Source organism: Pogoniulus pusillus, chromosome 39 (genome assembly GCF_015220805.1).
Source record: "Pogoniulus pusillus isolate bPogPus1 chromosome 39, bPogPus1.pri, whole genome shotgun sequence".
Lineage (NCBI taxonomy): Eukaryota > Metazoa > Chordata > Aves > Piciformes > Lybiidae > Pogoniulus > Pogoniulus pusillus.
Genome location: NC_087302.1, coordinates 5,241,275 through 5,257,230, shown reverse-complemented (window position 1 = coordinate 5,257,230; position 15,956 = coordinate 5,241,275). Strand labels below are relative to the sequence as shown.

Sequence of the window (15,956 nt, the reverse complement as noted above, 5' to 3'; positions counted from 1 at the left end):
CTAACAACATCCAGCCTAGACCTGCCCTGGCACAGCTTGGGCCTCTGTCCCCTTCTTCTGTTGCTGGGTGCCTGGCACCATCCCCACCTGGCTACAGCCTCCCTGCAGGGAGTTGCAGGCAGCAATGAGCTCTGCCCTGAGCCTCCTCTGCTGCAGGCTGCACACCCCCAGCTCCCTCAGCCTCTCCTCACAGGGCTGTGCTCCAGGTCCCTCCCCAGCCTTGCTGCCCTCCAAACACCTTCCAGCACCTCAGCATCTCTCTTCAATTGAGGAGCCCAGAACTGGACACAGCACTCCAGGGGTGCCCTGAGTAGTGCTGAGCACAGGGGCAGAATAACCTCCCTTGTCCTGCTGCCCACACTGCTCCTGAGCCAGCCCAGGATGCCATTGGCTCTGCTGCCCACCTGGGCACTGCTGCCTCCTCTTCAGCTCCTCTCTGCCAGCACCCCCAGCTCCTTATGTGCCTGGCTGCTCTCAGCCGCTCTCAGCCACTCTGTCCCCAGCCTGTAGCACTGCCTGGGGTTGTAGACAGCAGTGAGGTGATTCTATGTTCTTGAAGGTCTTTTCCAACCAAAACAACTCCATGAATTCCATGCTGCTGCTGCAGCCAATGCTGTGACACCCAGGAAACACATGTTGCACTGTGGAGAGAGAAAACCAGGGCAAACACACAGAGCTGCCAAGCAGGTTGGTCCCTGGGGAGTGGAGCTGGGAGGCTGCCAGGGCTTTGCAGATGAGAGTCACCGAGAGGGTAATGTGCAAGCGTGAGCAGAACACTTTGGTAATAACCACTGATTGAAAACAAATAGAAAGGGACCTGCTTTCTGCAAGTGCTATTAAGGGGGAATAAATAGGCAGTGTGGAGCAAGGCAGGCTGAAGGCATTGCTGCAGTAATAGCAGCAGTGGAATGCTGGGGACTGTCTCCACAGCTGATGTGCTAATGTTGTAGAAACACCAGGCAACATCACACACCCAAATGTTGAGTAGCTCTCTACAGCTCCCTGAAAGGAGGTTGGAGTGAGGTGAGGGTTGGGCTCTCCTTCCAAGGAACAAGAGGAAATGGCCTCAAGTTATACCAGGGGAGGTTTAGGTTGGATATTAGGAACAATTTCTTTGCTGCAGGGATTGGAACAGGCTGCTCAGGGAGCTGCTCAGTGGTGTCCCCTTCCTTGGAAGGGTTCAAGAAACCTGTGGCCATGGCACCTGGGGACATGGTTTAGTGGATGTGGTGGTGTTGGGTTGCTGGTTGGACTCAGTGGTCTTAGAGAGCTTTTCCAACCTTAATGATGCTGTGGTTCTAAGTTTGCTTGCCCAGGATGTCTCCCCATCAGCACCAGGAAATGTGCTCTGCCCCCACAGTGCTCGTCATGGTAGGCTGCAGCTGCTGGGATGTACCCCTTGGAGTGATGAGTTTCTCCTTTTCTCTCCCCAGACTCCATCAGTGAGCTTCCTGAATCCCAGCCGTGGTCCTGAGTCAGGAGGGACAATGGTGACCATCTCTGGGCACTACCTGGGATCTGGCAGCAGAGTGTCTGTGCTCCTGGGAAACCAGACCTGTGAATTCTATGGGTAAGGGGGCAGTGGGGCCAGCTCCTGCCAGGCATCTCCTGTACCTGCTGGAGCTGAACCTGCAGCCACAGCAAAACTTCACCTGGGAAGCCCTGAAGGCTCCTGTTCCCTCTCCTGTCACATGAAGCCATTTTCTCTCTTAGTGTGACAAAGGGCAACAGGCACAAACTGGAACCCAGGAGGCTCCATCTGAACAGGAGGAGAAACTTTTTGGTGTGAGGGTGCTGGAGCCCTGGAGCAAGCTGCCCAGAGGGCTTGTGGTGTCTCCTTCTCTGCAGAGCTTCCAAACTCCCCTGGCCATTGTGATGCTGGGCAAGCTGCTAGGAGTGCCCTTGCTTTAGCAAGGGCGATGGACTGGATGATCTCCAGAAGTCCCTTCCAAGCTCCAGCATCCTGGGATGCTGTGAAAGTGCCACTGTGGTGCTAAAACATTTACAGCAGCCCTCAGTAGCTGCCCCCAGCCCAGCTGATCTGAACAAAGTGTTTCTCCTTGTGCAGATCAGCAGCTTGCCTTGCCTTAACTTCAGCCACTGCTTGCAGGGACCTCAGCCTCCTCGAGATGGTCTGATTCAAGGGGTGGGCTCCTGCCTGGCAGAGCAAAGCGAGGCTCTGCCTTGTGCACAGAACTTGCGCAGCCGTCGATGTCCCCTGGGATTGCCACAGCAAATTTGCTTTGTACCCAGCAGAGTCAACAGGCAGTTGACATTTGCAGGGGCTTGTGGGTTTTCTTGGGGCTTAGTTCAAAAAAGATGCATGTGGTGTACATCTGTGTGCATCATGCACATGCCTGTGCCTTGTACCCGGCGTGCCCAGATGCCCTGAAGCAGCTGGCAGAGGCGTGGGCACAGCCTGCGTGGGGACCTGAGCAAAGCTGTGTGATATGCAAAGGGATTCTGCCTGTCAGATCCTTGCTCAGGATTCCCAGGAGGAACTTTCTGGGAGGGTAAAGATCCCTGGAGGTGAATTTCTCATCTAGATAGCTTGAGAGGTTTTCTGATACAGGAGCTGTGGGCGTTCAGATGTGGGAGCATGTTGGGATGTTAGCAGTGCTTGTTCTGCATCCATCCTGGAATGGTGCAGCACCACTGAGCAGAGCTCAGCCCCATCCTCTTGCCCCATGCCCTTCAGCTCTTGCTAAGCATTGATCACATCCCCTCTCAGGCTGCTCTTCCCCAGGCTCAACACCCTCAGGGCTCTCAGCCTTTCCTCCTCACAGAGCTGCTCCGGGCCCCTCAGCATCCTCACAGCCTTTGCTGGGCTCTCTCCAGCAGTTCCCTGTCTCTCTTGAACTGGGGAGCCCAAAACTGGCCCAGATAACCCAGATGTGGCCTCATCAGGGCAGAGTAGAAAGAGGAAAGAACCTCCCTCCAGCTGCTGACCACACTCTTCTTCCTGCACCCCAGAATGCTGTTGGCCTTTGCACCTTGCTGATTGCCCCCCGAGCCTGGACGTAAGGTCCTGTCCGCTGTGTATCCAGGCAACCTGCAGACACTGACCTGCAAAATGTGGAAGAGTCTGGAATTCTCTGTGTGTTCTAATCCCAGCAGGCAGGCAGAAGCTCAAACAAAGCAGGCAGTGGTGCTGGAGCAGCCCCATGCTTCCCGTGGGGTCACGCTGTGCACTTTGTTTGCCTTGGACTGTTGTGAGGCAACGGACTCCGATTGTACTGGCGGCTGTGGGGGAGCCTGATGAGATGAAGCAGCTTTTAATGAGATTCCCTCTAATTACAGCTTCCCCCATTCTCCCCTCTGTGATCTGGAGGAGTGGGTAGATTCACCATGACGACATCATCACAGCACAGAAAGCTAATTAACTGCTCAGAGGGAGCTGGGAGCCACTCTGCCAGCAGCCGTGCGTCACTCTGCGCCGCGCACCACAGCGAAGCAGGCGTGGTGGAGGCTGGTGGGCAGGCAGCAGGCAGGGCAGCCAGCAAAGTGGGCAGCAGAGAAGGCAGCAGGCAGCTCTTCAGCTGCAAAAGCATCCACAGGAGCACATCAAGATTGAACAAAAAGGGTGGGGAAATGTGCCTGGTGCACAAGGATGCCTTGATGGCTTCTGCGCTTGGGACACAGCAACCCCATGCACTGCTTCAGGCTTGGGGCAGAGCAGCTGCAAGGGGCCTGGTGGAAAAGGGCCTGGGGGTGCTGGTTGGCAGCTGGCTGAGCATGAGCCATCATGTGCTCAGGTGGCCAGCAAGGCCAGCAGCAGCCTGGCTTGGATCAGCAATAGTAGGGCCAGCAGGATCCCAGGGATCATAGGATAGGAGGCACAGGAGGTTCCATGTGAACCTGAGCAAGAATTCTTTCCCTGTGAGGGTGCCAGAGCCTGGCACAGGCTGCCCAGGGAGGGTGTGGAGTCTCCCTCTCTGGAGATATTCAAAACTTGCCTGGATGTGTTCCTGTGTGATCTGCTCTGGCAGGGGGGCTGGACCAGCTGAGCTTTGGAGGTCCCTTCCAGCCCCTGACATTCTCTGATTCCATGATAATCCTGTACGGGGCACTGGTGAGGCTGCATCTCAAATACTGGGTTCAGTTTTGGGGTCTTCACTCCCAGAAGGACATTTTAGTGCTGGAGCATGTCCAGAGAAGGGCAACAAAGCTGGTGAAGTTTCTGGAGAGCAGGGCTGGTGAGGAGCAGCTGAGGGAGCTGGCATTGTCCAGCCTGGGGGAAAGGAGGCTGAGGGGAGACCTTCTGGCTCTCTACAGCTCTCTGAAATGAATTGTCCAATGATCCCATTGCCCCTTGTCCTGTCACTGGGCACCACTGACAAGAGTCTAGTTCCATCTTCTTAACCAACCCCCACATTTAGCTGTTGCTGAGCATTGATCAGATTCCCTCTGGGACTGCTCCAGGCTCAACAGCCTCAGGGCTCTCAGCCTTTCCTCCTCACAGAGATATTCCAGGCCCCTCAGCATCTTTGCAGCCTCCACTGGACTCTCTCCAGTAGTTCCTTGACTCTCTGCAGGAGTCCCTCAGCCTGACACTTCTCACAGGAGCATCCTCCAGGCTCACTGTAGAGCTGGGTTGGCCCTCAGAGCTCTGTCCCAGCAGCAGGAGCAGCACCACTCAGTTCTCATCCTCTTCTCCACTCATCCACCAGTGCCTTTGTGCTTTGACATCATCTCAGCACCCTGTGCCTTAACCTTCTGCAGGGCTCTGGTAGCAGCAGATGGTCTGTTGTGCCTGGGCAGCCAGCTCCAGGGCTGAGGTCACCCTGCTCTGTGGGCAGACAAAGCCAGGAGGCAGCAGTGCTGGTGGCATCACCGTTCCTCAGCAGGGCCTGCGTGGGCTCCTTTGTGCTGCTCACAAGGGCCTGGGTGTGCAGTGGGGAGGGGAAGAGCTTGGCTCTGGAGTCAGCCTGAGCAGCCCATTGAGGAAGCAGCCATCTGCTTGCCAACGCCCAGCAGAAGGCAGCAGGGTCATGGAGGGGTGTGGGAGGCAGCAGCTGGCACAAAGAGGAACCTCAGGCAGCCTGCACTTTGCTCCTGGGGGGCAGGCAGAGTCACCCCCTGTGCCAGTGGAGCCCTCCTGGCCACCTCAGGAGCTTGTCTGTGTTGCAGGAGTCAGGGTCTGAGGCTGAAGGGCAGCTCAGCATTTCAGTGAGCAGCACCAGGACACCTCTGTGCCCAGCATGTTCCCTGGGGGGCCAAAAAGGTCACCAGCATCATGGCAAGGGTCAGCAATAGTGTGACCAGCAGGACCAGGGATTGTCCCCCTGGACTGGACACTGTTGGGGCCACACCTTGAGTACTGAGTTCAGTTTTGGGCCTCTCACTACAAGAAGGACATGGAGAGGCTGGAGCTGTTCCAGAGAAGGGCAACAAAGCTGGGGAAGGGTCTGGAGAATAGGACTGGGGAGGAGCAGCTGAGGGAACTGGGGGCGTTTAGCCTGAAGAGGAGGAGACTGAGGGGAGACCTCACTGCTGTGACCACCCTTAACTCTTCCCTGGCTTGTGTCCTGCCCAGGAGATCCATGAACGAGATCATCTGCATGACAGCTCCATCAGCCCACGGCCTGGGAGCTGTCCACGTCTCCGTCAGCGTCGACCGCGCTCAGCTGGAGAGGACCCTGCAGTTTGAGTACATCGAGGACCCCAAGGTGCAGCACATCGAACCCGAGTGGAGCATTGCCAGGTACAAAGGCTCTGGAAGCAGGAGAGAAGGCAGCTCACCTGCTCCAGGGCTGCTCTGCCTGCATATTTGCTACCATCTCTTCAGTAGCTCACAAGCTCACAGGCTGTCAGGGCTTGGAAGGGACCCAAATTGACCATCCAGTCTAACCCCCCTGCCACAACAGCACCATCCAGTCTAGCTCAGGGCACACAGGAACACATCCAGACAGGCCTGCAAAGGCTCCACACAAGGAGACTCCACAACCTCTCTGGGCAGCCTGTGCCAGGGCTCTGGGAGCCTTCCAGGCAAGAAGTTCCCCCTTGTGTTGAGCTGGAACCTCCTGTGCTGCAGCTTCCATCCACTGCTGCTTGTCCTATCCCAGGGAGCAGTGAGCAGAGCCTGCCCCCCACCCCTGACCCCCAGCCCTCAGACAGTTATAAACATTGATCAAATCCCCTCTCAGTCTTCTCTTCTCCAGACTAAGCAGCCCCAGGTGCCTCAGCCTCTTCTTCTCAGGCACTGCTCCTGGCCCTCTGCTGGGCCTTCCCCAGCTCACCCAAATGCGAACAAGAACTCACTGCAGCTTAACATGGGGATGACTCCAGTCTCCTCTCTAGCATCTGGATGCTGGTGGTACTTGAAGGAAGGACCATGTCCTGTAACAGCAGGCTCTGGGGGATGTTTGCTTTGAGTTCAGCTTCCAGATCGTGTCTGGGTTTGGGTGGGATGGGTTTGATGGGCTGGTGTGAAGGCAACAGTTGGGCTCTGCAGTGGAGGTGCTGGAGAGTCTGGGCTCTGCTGCTCCACTTAAAGAAGCAGCCACAGGTGAAAGACTTTGCATGGGGGCACCAGCTGTAGAAGGGAGGTACTGTGTCCTCCCTGCTCCTGTTGGTACTTGATACTCCTCATCCCTCCCCTGCTCTATGGGGCAAGGCCCATAGTGGGAGGTGTCCCTGCCTATGGGCAGGAGGTTGGAAGTGGCTGAGCTTTGAGGTCCCTTCCAACCTAAGCCATTCTGTGACATCTGCAGCCCAGCTGAACGTCAGTTCCCTCACTGCACTACCCTTCATCAAGAACCTTGCTGTGTAAGTCACTAAACACTGTGACTAATTTATTGTCTTGCATCTTTAGTCTCAGCTCCGTTGACTTCTTTGGTCTCCTTTCTCAGCCCAGTGCCTTGCAGAGCTGGTGGGTGGGTGGGGAGGGGATGCAGCTGAGAGGAGAAGGCTTCAGCTCACTCGAGCCACTGCTCCCCTGCAACTCAGGGAGCAGGAAATCTGTGCTGGAGTGTCTGCAGAAAGCATCTTTTGGGGAGCAGCCTCTCCTGCCAGGGGCATTAATCAGCTGTCTCCTGGTTGTCCGCAGCGGGCACACGCCTCTGACCGTCACCGGCTCCAACCTGGACGTGATCCAGGAGCCAAGGATCCGAGTCAAGTACAACGGCAAGGAGTTTGTCAATGTAAGTAGTTGCCACCCCTCCCTGGGCAGCCTGCTCCAATGCTTGGCCACTCTTGCAGGAAGGAAGTTGTTCCTAAGGTCCAACCTAACCTTCCCCAGATGCAATTTCAAGCCATTTCCTCTTGTCCTAGCGAGGAGAGACCAACCCCAGCCTGGCTCCAGCCCCCTTTCAGGGAGCAATTCCTCCTTCCTATCACCCTGATGTTCTCAAAGCAAGGAACTGGTAGCTGAGTTTCCAGTTAATCTGGAATGCCATCTCCTTCCCCTTTCTGTGTTTTTCCAGTCCAAGAGTAAGAACCTGAAATGAAACCTGAGCTGAAGGGGAACTTAGCCATGTTCTGGTACATGCCAAATAAGAATTGTCCCTCCAGGAGCCACAGAAAGTGCCTGGTCCAAGGAAAACTGAATTATGTTGTTTCTATGCAGCCACCTCTCTGGCTGGATCTGTATTATCATGGAAAGGGCAAACCACTTAGCAGTCATTTCCTATTCCCTTTCTCCCTTCCCTTCTGAAGACCTTTTCTTCACTCTGAGCTCTTTTTAAGAAGGCACCAAATTTTGTAGCTAGCTGTTGGCAGTTACAGAGCTTCAAAAAATAGTTCTGAAGGCACAAAACTGAGTGAAATTAAATCTTCCACTTAGGGAGGGGGAGGCCAAATGGTCGGGTTCTTGCCTCTTTATAATGAGAGAGGCTCATACATCAACCAGCTCCCTGCTTCCACGGCTGGAGGAGTTGTGGCTATCCTCAGCCCAGCAGGAGATGACCTTCGTGTTACCTCCAGCCCACCAGGGTCAGAAGATCATCCCTCTCCCTCGCTGGCATTTGGGAGTTGTCTCTAATCTGCAGTTTGCTAACAGGGCTCAGGTACTCACTATGGGTATGTTTCAAAGGTAGCTTTGTCCAAGAATCATAGCATTACAGAATCATTGAATTACAGAATCAACCAGGTTGGAAGAGACCTCTAAGATCAGCCAGCCCAACCTAGCACCCAGCCTTGCCCAACCAACCAGACCATGGCACTCAGTGCCCCAGCCAGGATTGGCTGCAACACCTCCAGCCACAGCCACTCCACCACCTCCCTGGGCAGCCCATTCCAGTGCCAATCACTCTCTCTGCCAACAACTTCCTCCTAACATCCAGCCTAGACCTCCCCTGGCAAAACCTGAGACTGTGTCCCCTTCTTCTGTTGCTGGTTGCCCAGCCCCTTTAAAACTGCTCATTTTGAAGCTCACTCTTTCCTCTCTGCACCAGTGCAGGAGAGGAAACAAAACCCTCCTCAGAGCATGGCTGCGGTGCCTGGGTTGAATGTTGCCAACAAAGCTTCAACCCCTGGACTTCTCAGGGAGCATTTTAGCAATCAGAACATCATGGTCCAGGTCAGGATGAGTTTTGCCTTGCTCTGTTCCAAATCATCACCTTCTCCACAGGTCTGCAAGGTGGTGAACTCGACAGCACTTGCCTGCCTGGCTCCCCCCCTCACCACCGAGTACCGACCTGGGCTGGACGCCGTTGAGCGGCCAGATGAGTTTGGGTTTATCTTCAACAATGTGCAGTCCCTCCTGGTCTACAATGACACCAAGTTCATCTACTACCCCAACCCAACGTTTGAACTCTTGAGCCCAACTGGGGTGCTGGAGCAGAAGCCTGGGTCACCTATCATCCTGAAGGTAAGGAGCCCCTTACCTGGTGGGAAGCAGACAAATTCATTTCAGTAAGAGGAGTTTGATGCCTGCTGTGGAGGTCTGATAGGCTGAGTTCCGTTGATTGCAACATGCTGGGGATGAGATGGAACTTGGGGAAATGTGCTGCATCTTTGTACAGTCTTCTCTCCCCTTGTCCCTAGGGCAGGAACCTGTGTCCACCTGCTGCTGGAGGAGCAAAGCTCAACTACACCATGTTGATCGGAGAAACTCCCTGTGCCGTCACCGTCTCTGAGACCCAGCTGCTGTGTGAGCCACCAAATCTCTCTGGACAGCACAAAGTCATGGTGAGGGACCAAACCCTCCTGCAAGCATCCTTTCCTTTCCTCCTTCTCACCCTTTCTCCTCTTCCAACTCCCTGAGTCACTCAAGTGTTGAGTGAGATTTCTTACCCAAGGGCCAGTAGATTGTGGATCCTCAGGGTTGCTTCGTTAGAAGCTTAAAGCGTTGCTGTGGATTGGTGTGGTGAAGCTTCTGCCCTCTCTGAGACTCACCACCTGCTATCAGAGGCTTCAAGAAAGAGCAACTCTTTCTGGCAGTGCCTTCAGCACCAGGTGCCAGTGTTTCTCTGGTGCTGCTTGCTCCTCCTTCAGTAGGTGAGGCTGTGTTCAGTGGGCTGTGTTCTCCTCCCCACAGGGGTTTTCTGAGTCCTTGAACCATACCTGAGCTGCTCAGTGCATGGAAAGCTTTTGCCTTTTCCCAAAGCAGAAGCAGCCAGAGACATCTGAATGCTGGGCTAGCTGAATCACAGCTTCATCCAGGAGAACAGTTGGTGTCTTGCTCTGCTTTGGTTTTGGCCATTGCTGCTTCCTCTGATCCACCAAGCACCCAGCTGATGAAGTGCTTGAGTAGAGCCCAGCTGAGATTGTAATTGTGATTTCTTTCCCTTCAAGTTCAGCATCCAAAACCCATTCAGTTGATCACAGTGTGGCTTGACAGAGGCACAACCTGGCTGAGAGAGCTGCCTGCATCTGTGGCCAGGGCACATCCAAGAGAAGCTTGTCCTGGCACTAACCTCCAGTGTGTTTGCTCCATGGCTTTCATGTGGGGCTTTCTCTTCTCAGCTCTGTTCTGTCCCTCCAGCTGCTCTGGTTTCTTGTCAGTGAAATGATCACTTGGGTTGCTAATGTCCATGGCTTACAAAAGGGAGTTGAAAGCTTAGAAAATGAAAGTCAAATGGAGCCATCAGATAATAAGAACAAAGCCCAGATAGCGAAGGGCTGGCACATCCATCATGAGCTGAAGCTGCACTTTCTGTTTGAAGGTGATCTGAGCTGCTGTAGTCTTGGCTGTGAGACAGTTCAGTGCTGCTTTAGAACCATAGAATCACAGAACTGGTTTGGTTGGAAAAGCCCTCTGAGATCATCCAGTCCACCCATCAACCTAATGCCACTCTGGCCACTAAACCATGTCCTGAAGTGCCATGTGGTCACATCTCTTTTGAACTCCACCACCTCCCTGGGCAGCCTGTTCCACTCTAGAAGAAAATTCTCTCCTGCAAATGTCCAACCTAAACCTCCCCTGGTACAATTTCAGGTCATTTCCTCTCATTCTGTCACTTAGAATAGAATAGAATCATAGAATGGCCTAGGTTGGAAGGGACCTCAAGGATCATCCAGCTGCAATCCCCTGCCATAGGCAGGGACACCTCCCACTAGAGCAGGTTGCTCAAGGCTTCATCCAGCCTGTCCTTAAACACCTCCAGGGAGAAGAACCCAATCCCCACCTCACTCCATCCTCCTTTCAAGGGGTTGTAGAGAGCAATGAGGTCTCCCCTTGGCCTCCTCTTCTCCAGGCAGGGGATTCTGTACAGCCCATGGGGTGTGAAGGACATGGCTTGGGGACTTGCTGACAGCCTTACCTGAAGTTGTTGGTTTCCTCCTGTGTAGGTACGTGTGGGTGGCATCATCTATTCCCCTGGCTCAGTGAGCATCATCTCAGACAGCCTCCTGACCCTGCCAGCCATCGTCAGCATCGCGGCCGGGGGCAGCCTGCTGCTCATCATCGTCATCATCGTCCTCATCGCCTACAAGCGCAAGTCCCGAGAGAACGACCTGACCCTCAAGAGGCTGCAGATGCAGATGGACAACCTGGAATCTAGGGTGGCCTTGGAGTGCAAGGAAGGTCAGTAGTGCCCAGCTCTGGGTTCTCTCTGGGTGCTTTCCCCACCAGAGCCACTCCAGGCACCCAGCACAGAGTCACAGCAGCATGCAGCCTGGCAAAGCCCCTCAGGAGCACCACGGCCAACCTAGAACCCTGCTCTACAGCATTCACCTTCAACCACATCCCCAAGCACCACATCCAAACCACCCTGAAACACAGCCAGAGTGGGTGACTCCACCACCTCCCTGGGCAGCTCATTCCAGTCCCCTGACCACTCCCTCCATGAAAAACTTCTTCCTGATGTCTAATCTAAACCTCTCCAGCCTCAGCTTGAGGCCATTCCCCCTTGGTCTGTCTCCAATTCCCTGTGAGCAGAGCCCAGCAGCAGCCCCTCCACAGTGTTCCTTCAGTTAGCTGTAGACAGCAACGAGCTCTGCCCTCAACCTCCTCTTCCTCACACTACCCATCCCCAGCTGCCTCAGTTGCTCCTCATAAGATTTATTCTCCAGGCCCTTCCCCAGATTCATTGCCCACGAGGTGTCCCCACAAGGCAACACCACAGCTGCAGCCTGTCCCTCCCCAGTGGGGTGAGCATGACAGTGTGTCGGTGGCAGACACAGCTCTGCTGCCTGATGTGCAGAGAACAGGATTAGAGCTTGATCCCACTTAAGTGACACGGCAGGATCACAGTGTGAGGACAACAGGAGGCACAGGGTGCCCAGCACAGTATGTGCTCTTGTCTTGTGGCCTTTTAGTGTGAAGGGTTTCAACACAGGCACAGAGTAGAGAGTGGAGAAGGTTTGGACGCTGAGAAAGCAGTGTGTAAGCCAAACAGAAGGTAGTAGAGCTGGAAAGCTGGTCCAGTCCTCACTCCAGTCCATAAGATGTGAGCCCAGAGCAATCACAGTTGGTCTAAAGGGTAAGAAGAAGCTCCTCAAGCCTTTGGAAAAACTTTGGTGTGAGGATGTGGAGCCCTGCAGCAGGCTCTTGCCCAGAGGGCTTGTGGAGCCTCCCTCTCTGAAGAGATTCCAACCCCACCTGCTGATTGTGATCCTGGGCACCCTGCTTTAGCAAGGGGACAGGACTGGATGATCTCCAGAGATCCCTTCCTACCCCTACCCTGCTGTGACTGTGATTCTGTGAGGATGCTGCTGTTGTTTCTTTGTCCTTCCAGCTGGAAGGGAGCCTTAGGAGCTCAAAGTAAAACAAACAGCTGCACGTTTCACGGTGTGACTGTGTGTAGAGGGAGAGTTGCACTGCATCTCTTCAGCTGGTTTTAAGAGGGTGGCACTGAAAGCATGGAGGAAAAAGTGGGATCTAACCAGGGGACACCACAGCTTTAACATAGACACAGCCAGGTGGGATGCAGAGACCTTTCCACACCTGGGAGGATGCACAGAGGAGCACAGGCAGAGCTGGGTAACCCTCTGGTGTTGCTACAAGAGGAGGAATAAATTCCTTGCTGACCCCTGCAGCAGGCAGCTCCTGCTTGGGTTTGATCCGCACCAAGCTGGATTCTTTTGGTGACTGCAGATAGAGGAGGAGGAGAAGAAAGGAAAATATGGGAGGCACCAAGTTATGAAAATAGATCCTCATTTTGATCTGCAGCCTTTAGAGGTGCCGTAGGTGTGTGCACACCGCTGTGAGCTGCATACAAATTCATGGCAGCTTTTGTTCTCAGCATCTGCTCTGTGCAGCCTGTGCTCTCCTGCTCTCAGCTGCTGACACAGTCTCCAAGGCTGGGGGGGGTTGTCTGTCTGAGTTACACAGCGAGGTCTCCTCTGAATCACTTTCCTGAGCTGGCCCATTTTTGGTTGCCCCGAGGAGAGCAGGCAGCCTGCCCTCTCGGAAGCCTCAGCTCCCAGAGCTCACCTTTCTCTCTCACACAGAATCTCACACTGTGCTTGGAAAAGCACACTAAGATCATCAAGTCCAACCATTATCTAACTCTGGCAGGGCCACTGCTGCACCACATCCTTCAATACCTCATCTAGGTGGCTTTTAAACCCCTTCAACCACTGCCCTGGGCACATGTTCCAGTCTTTGTTGACTGTTTCTGGTGTAGATGTTCTTCCTAATGGCCAGCCTAAGCCTCCCCTGGAGTAAGTTGATGCCATCAGGTGCTTCATGCTCTCTCCTTGTGTTCTCCCTGACCAGCTTTTGCAGAGCTGCAGACAGACATCAACGAGCTGACCAGCGACCTGGATCGCTCCGGGATCCCCTACCTGGACTATCGGACGTATGCCATGAGAGTGCTGTTCCCTGGCATCGAGGACCACCCTGTGCTGAGGGAGCTGGAGGTAAGCAACAGAATCCCAGAATGCCAGCTTGGGAGAGACCCCAAGGACCATCTCAGCCAAGCTTTCTAGGTGATGGTGGAGTTGAAATGAGCTGGCTCAGCACCCTGACAAGCTGAGCCTTAAACACATCCAGTGTAGGGGACTCCACTGCTTCCCCAGGGAGATGATTCCAATCTCTGACTGTTCTCAGGGAGACAAATTTTCTTCTGGATTCCAGCAGGAATCTCCACTGGAGAGGGTCCAGTGGAGAGCTACAAGGATGATGAGGGGACTGGAACACTGTCTGATGAGGAGAGGCAGAGGGACCTGGGGCTGTTTAGTCTGGAGAAGACTGAGAGGGGATTTAGTCAATGTCTGTAACTCTCTGAGGGCTGGGGGTCAGGAGGGGGGACAGGCTCTGCTCAGTGCTCCTTGGGATAGGACAAGCAGCAATGGATGGAAGCTGCAGCACAGGAGGTTGCAGCTCAACACAAGAGGCAACTTCTTGCCTGGAAGGCTCCCAGAGCCCTGGCACAGGCTGCCCAGAGAGGTTGTGGAGTCTCCTTCTCTGGAGCCTTTCCAGGCCTGTCTGGATGTGTTCCTGTGTGGCCCTGCTCTGGCAGAGGGGGTTGGACTCAATGATCTCCTTGGGTCCCTTCCTACCCCTAATATCCTGTGATCTGTGAACTTGTCCCCAACACCTCTTGTATTTCCCATGGGACTCCTTGTGAAAAGGGAGTCTTCATTCTCTGGGAGCCACCCTTTATGTCCTGGTCCATGGTGATAAGGTCTCCCTTAAGCCTTCTCTTCTCAAGGCTGAACAAACCCAGCTCTCCCAGCCTTCCCACCACAGGATGTGATCCAACCCTTCCAAGTTTCCCTGAGCCCTCAGGGGAGCCAGAGTGAAACCCTGAAGCAGCTTAGATCCACACCAGCTCTTGCTAGAGTTCTGTGAGTTTTCCTGTTGCTCTAAGCCAGCAGCAAATCACACCTGAGAAGTTCTCAGCGTCCTTTTAAAGTTCTCCTTAACCACTTTATGGTGCAGAGGGGAAGGTTGTAAGCTTGGGAGAATCCTGCCTTGGAGCATCCTCCTGCTGCTGCTGTTCCATGGCATGTCCACAGGAGGGCGAGCACCGTGCCCAGGCATGGCCACTCTGCCCCTGGCAGGGAGCAAACGTTTCCATCTCCCTGCTTTTCCCACCAGTAGGTGTAAATGTATGGATAACATTTTTGCCTGAGGAGACAGAAGAAGTGATAGTGTGCAAGAGTCCTTCAGATGCCCCTGCAGATGGGTCCTGCTGACCTGTGAGAGTGCCAAGAAACAAATGTGGGGCTGCTGTTCCTCCATCTGGGATGCTCAGAGGTACCAGACTCAATGCTCCTTCTTGGAGCCTGGCATTGCTCCAGTAAAAGCTGAAAGCAGGACCAGGGCAGTGCTTCTTTGTGCCCAGGCCTAATTGATTGGACAGGGCTGGGTGATAGGTTGGACTGGGTGGTCTTGGAGGTCTCTTCCAACCTGGTTGCTTCTATGATTCTATGATACTTAGCTCTGCTCAGGCCACAGCTTGAGTGCTGTGTCCAGTGCTGGGCTCCTGAATTCAGGAGAGATGCTGAGGTGCTGGAAGGTGTTTGGAGAAGGGCAGCAAGGCTGGGGAGGGGCCTGGAGCACAGCCCTGTGAGGAGAGGCTGAGGGAGCTGGGGGGGTGCAGCCTGCAGCAGAGGAGGCTCAGGGCAGAGCTCATTGCTGCCTGCAGCTGCCTGCAGGGAGGCTGTAGCCAGGTGGGGTTGGGCTCTGCTGCCAGGCACCCAGCACCAGAAGAAGGGGACACAGCCTGAAGCTGTGCCAGGGCAGGTCTAGGCTGGATGTTAGGAGGAAGTTCCTGGCAGAGAGAGTGATTGGCACTGGAATGGGCTGCCCAGGGAGGTGGTGGAGGCACCGTGCCTGGAGGTCCTCAAGAAAAGCCTGGATGAGGCACTTAGTGCCATGGTCTGGTTGACTGGCTAGGGCTGGGTGCTAGGTTGGGCTGGATGATCTTGGAGCTCTCTTACAACCTGCTTGATTCTATGATTCTATAGAGGCTTTACAACTGGATCTCAGCAAGCCTATGAGTGAAGCAGACATCACTGCTTCCTTTTCACAGCCTAGAATCTAATTTCTCACCAAAAATATTCCAGCTAGCCTCAAACTAGCATACTGGAAATGTCCCTGATTGCAACTGGATGATCTTGAAAGTCCTTTCCCATCCAACCCATTCCATGCTTTGCCATTTCAACCCCCAAAGAAGCTGCTCCTACAAGCGAATAGGCACACTTTAGTATTATTAGTATCATTATTTGGTTTGCTCCTGGAAAAAGAAAGCCCAGCAGAGCTGCAGAAGTGACAAATGTGTTGCCAATTACACAGTTGCTTAATTACATAACGTGGGTAAAACCAATACATAAGTCTCCAAGATGTTTGGTGAGGAGTTGCTGGATGTCGTTCATCATTTTTGCTTTGGAATGAATTACTTCGAGCTGCAACTGGGTTGAAAAGCCTCAATTCATTTTTCTCTTGACCCACAATAAAGCAATAGGCTAAATTAGTGTTTAATTTACTTACAAGAGTGTCACTCTTTTCTCTTTTTTTGTGCAGAACAAGCAAACTTCTGTGTTGTTTGCAAGGCTGTTAAGCTGAAATCAGCAGCTTTATGGCGTGCAGAGAGTGCAGCTCGGAGCAGTGATTCAGGGCTGAA

General features: G+C 53.9%; 1 protein-coding gene across 2 annotated transcripts in view; it reads left to right on the top strand.

Annotated features, from left to right (window-relative positions):
- Positions 1 to 15,956, top strand: part of PLXNA2 (plexin A2) — a 238,189-nt gene that overhangs the window by 195,999 nt on the left and 26,234 nt on the right. For both annotated transcript variants that reach the window (XM_064173717.1, XM_064173716.1), the window contains exons 15-21: positions 1,434 to 1,570; positions 5,537 to 5,704; positions 7,049 to 7,142; positions 8,570 to 8,809; positions 8,986 to 9,129; positions 10,732 to 10,966; positions 13,103 to 13,245. In XM_064173717.1, coding sequence (XP_064029787.1) covers positions 1,434 to 1,570; positions 5,537 to 5,704; positions 7,049 to 7,142; positions 8,570 to 8,809; positions 8,986 to 9,129; positions 10,732 to 10,966; positions 13,103 to 13,245 — 1,161 coding nt within the window. The remainder of the gene's footprint in view (positions 1 to 1,433; positions 1,571 to 5,536; positions 5,705 to 7,048; positions 7,143 to 8,569; positions 8,810 to 8,985; positions 9,130 to 10,731; positions 10,967 to 13,102; positions 13,246 to 15,956) is intronic.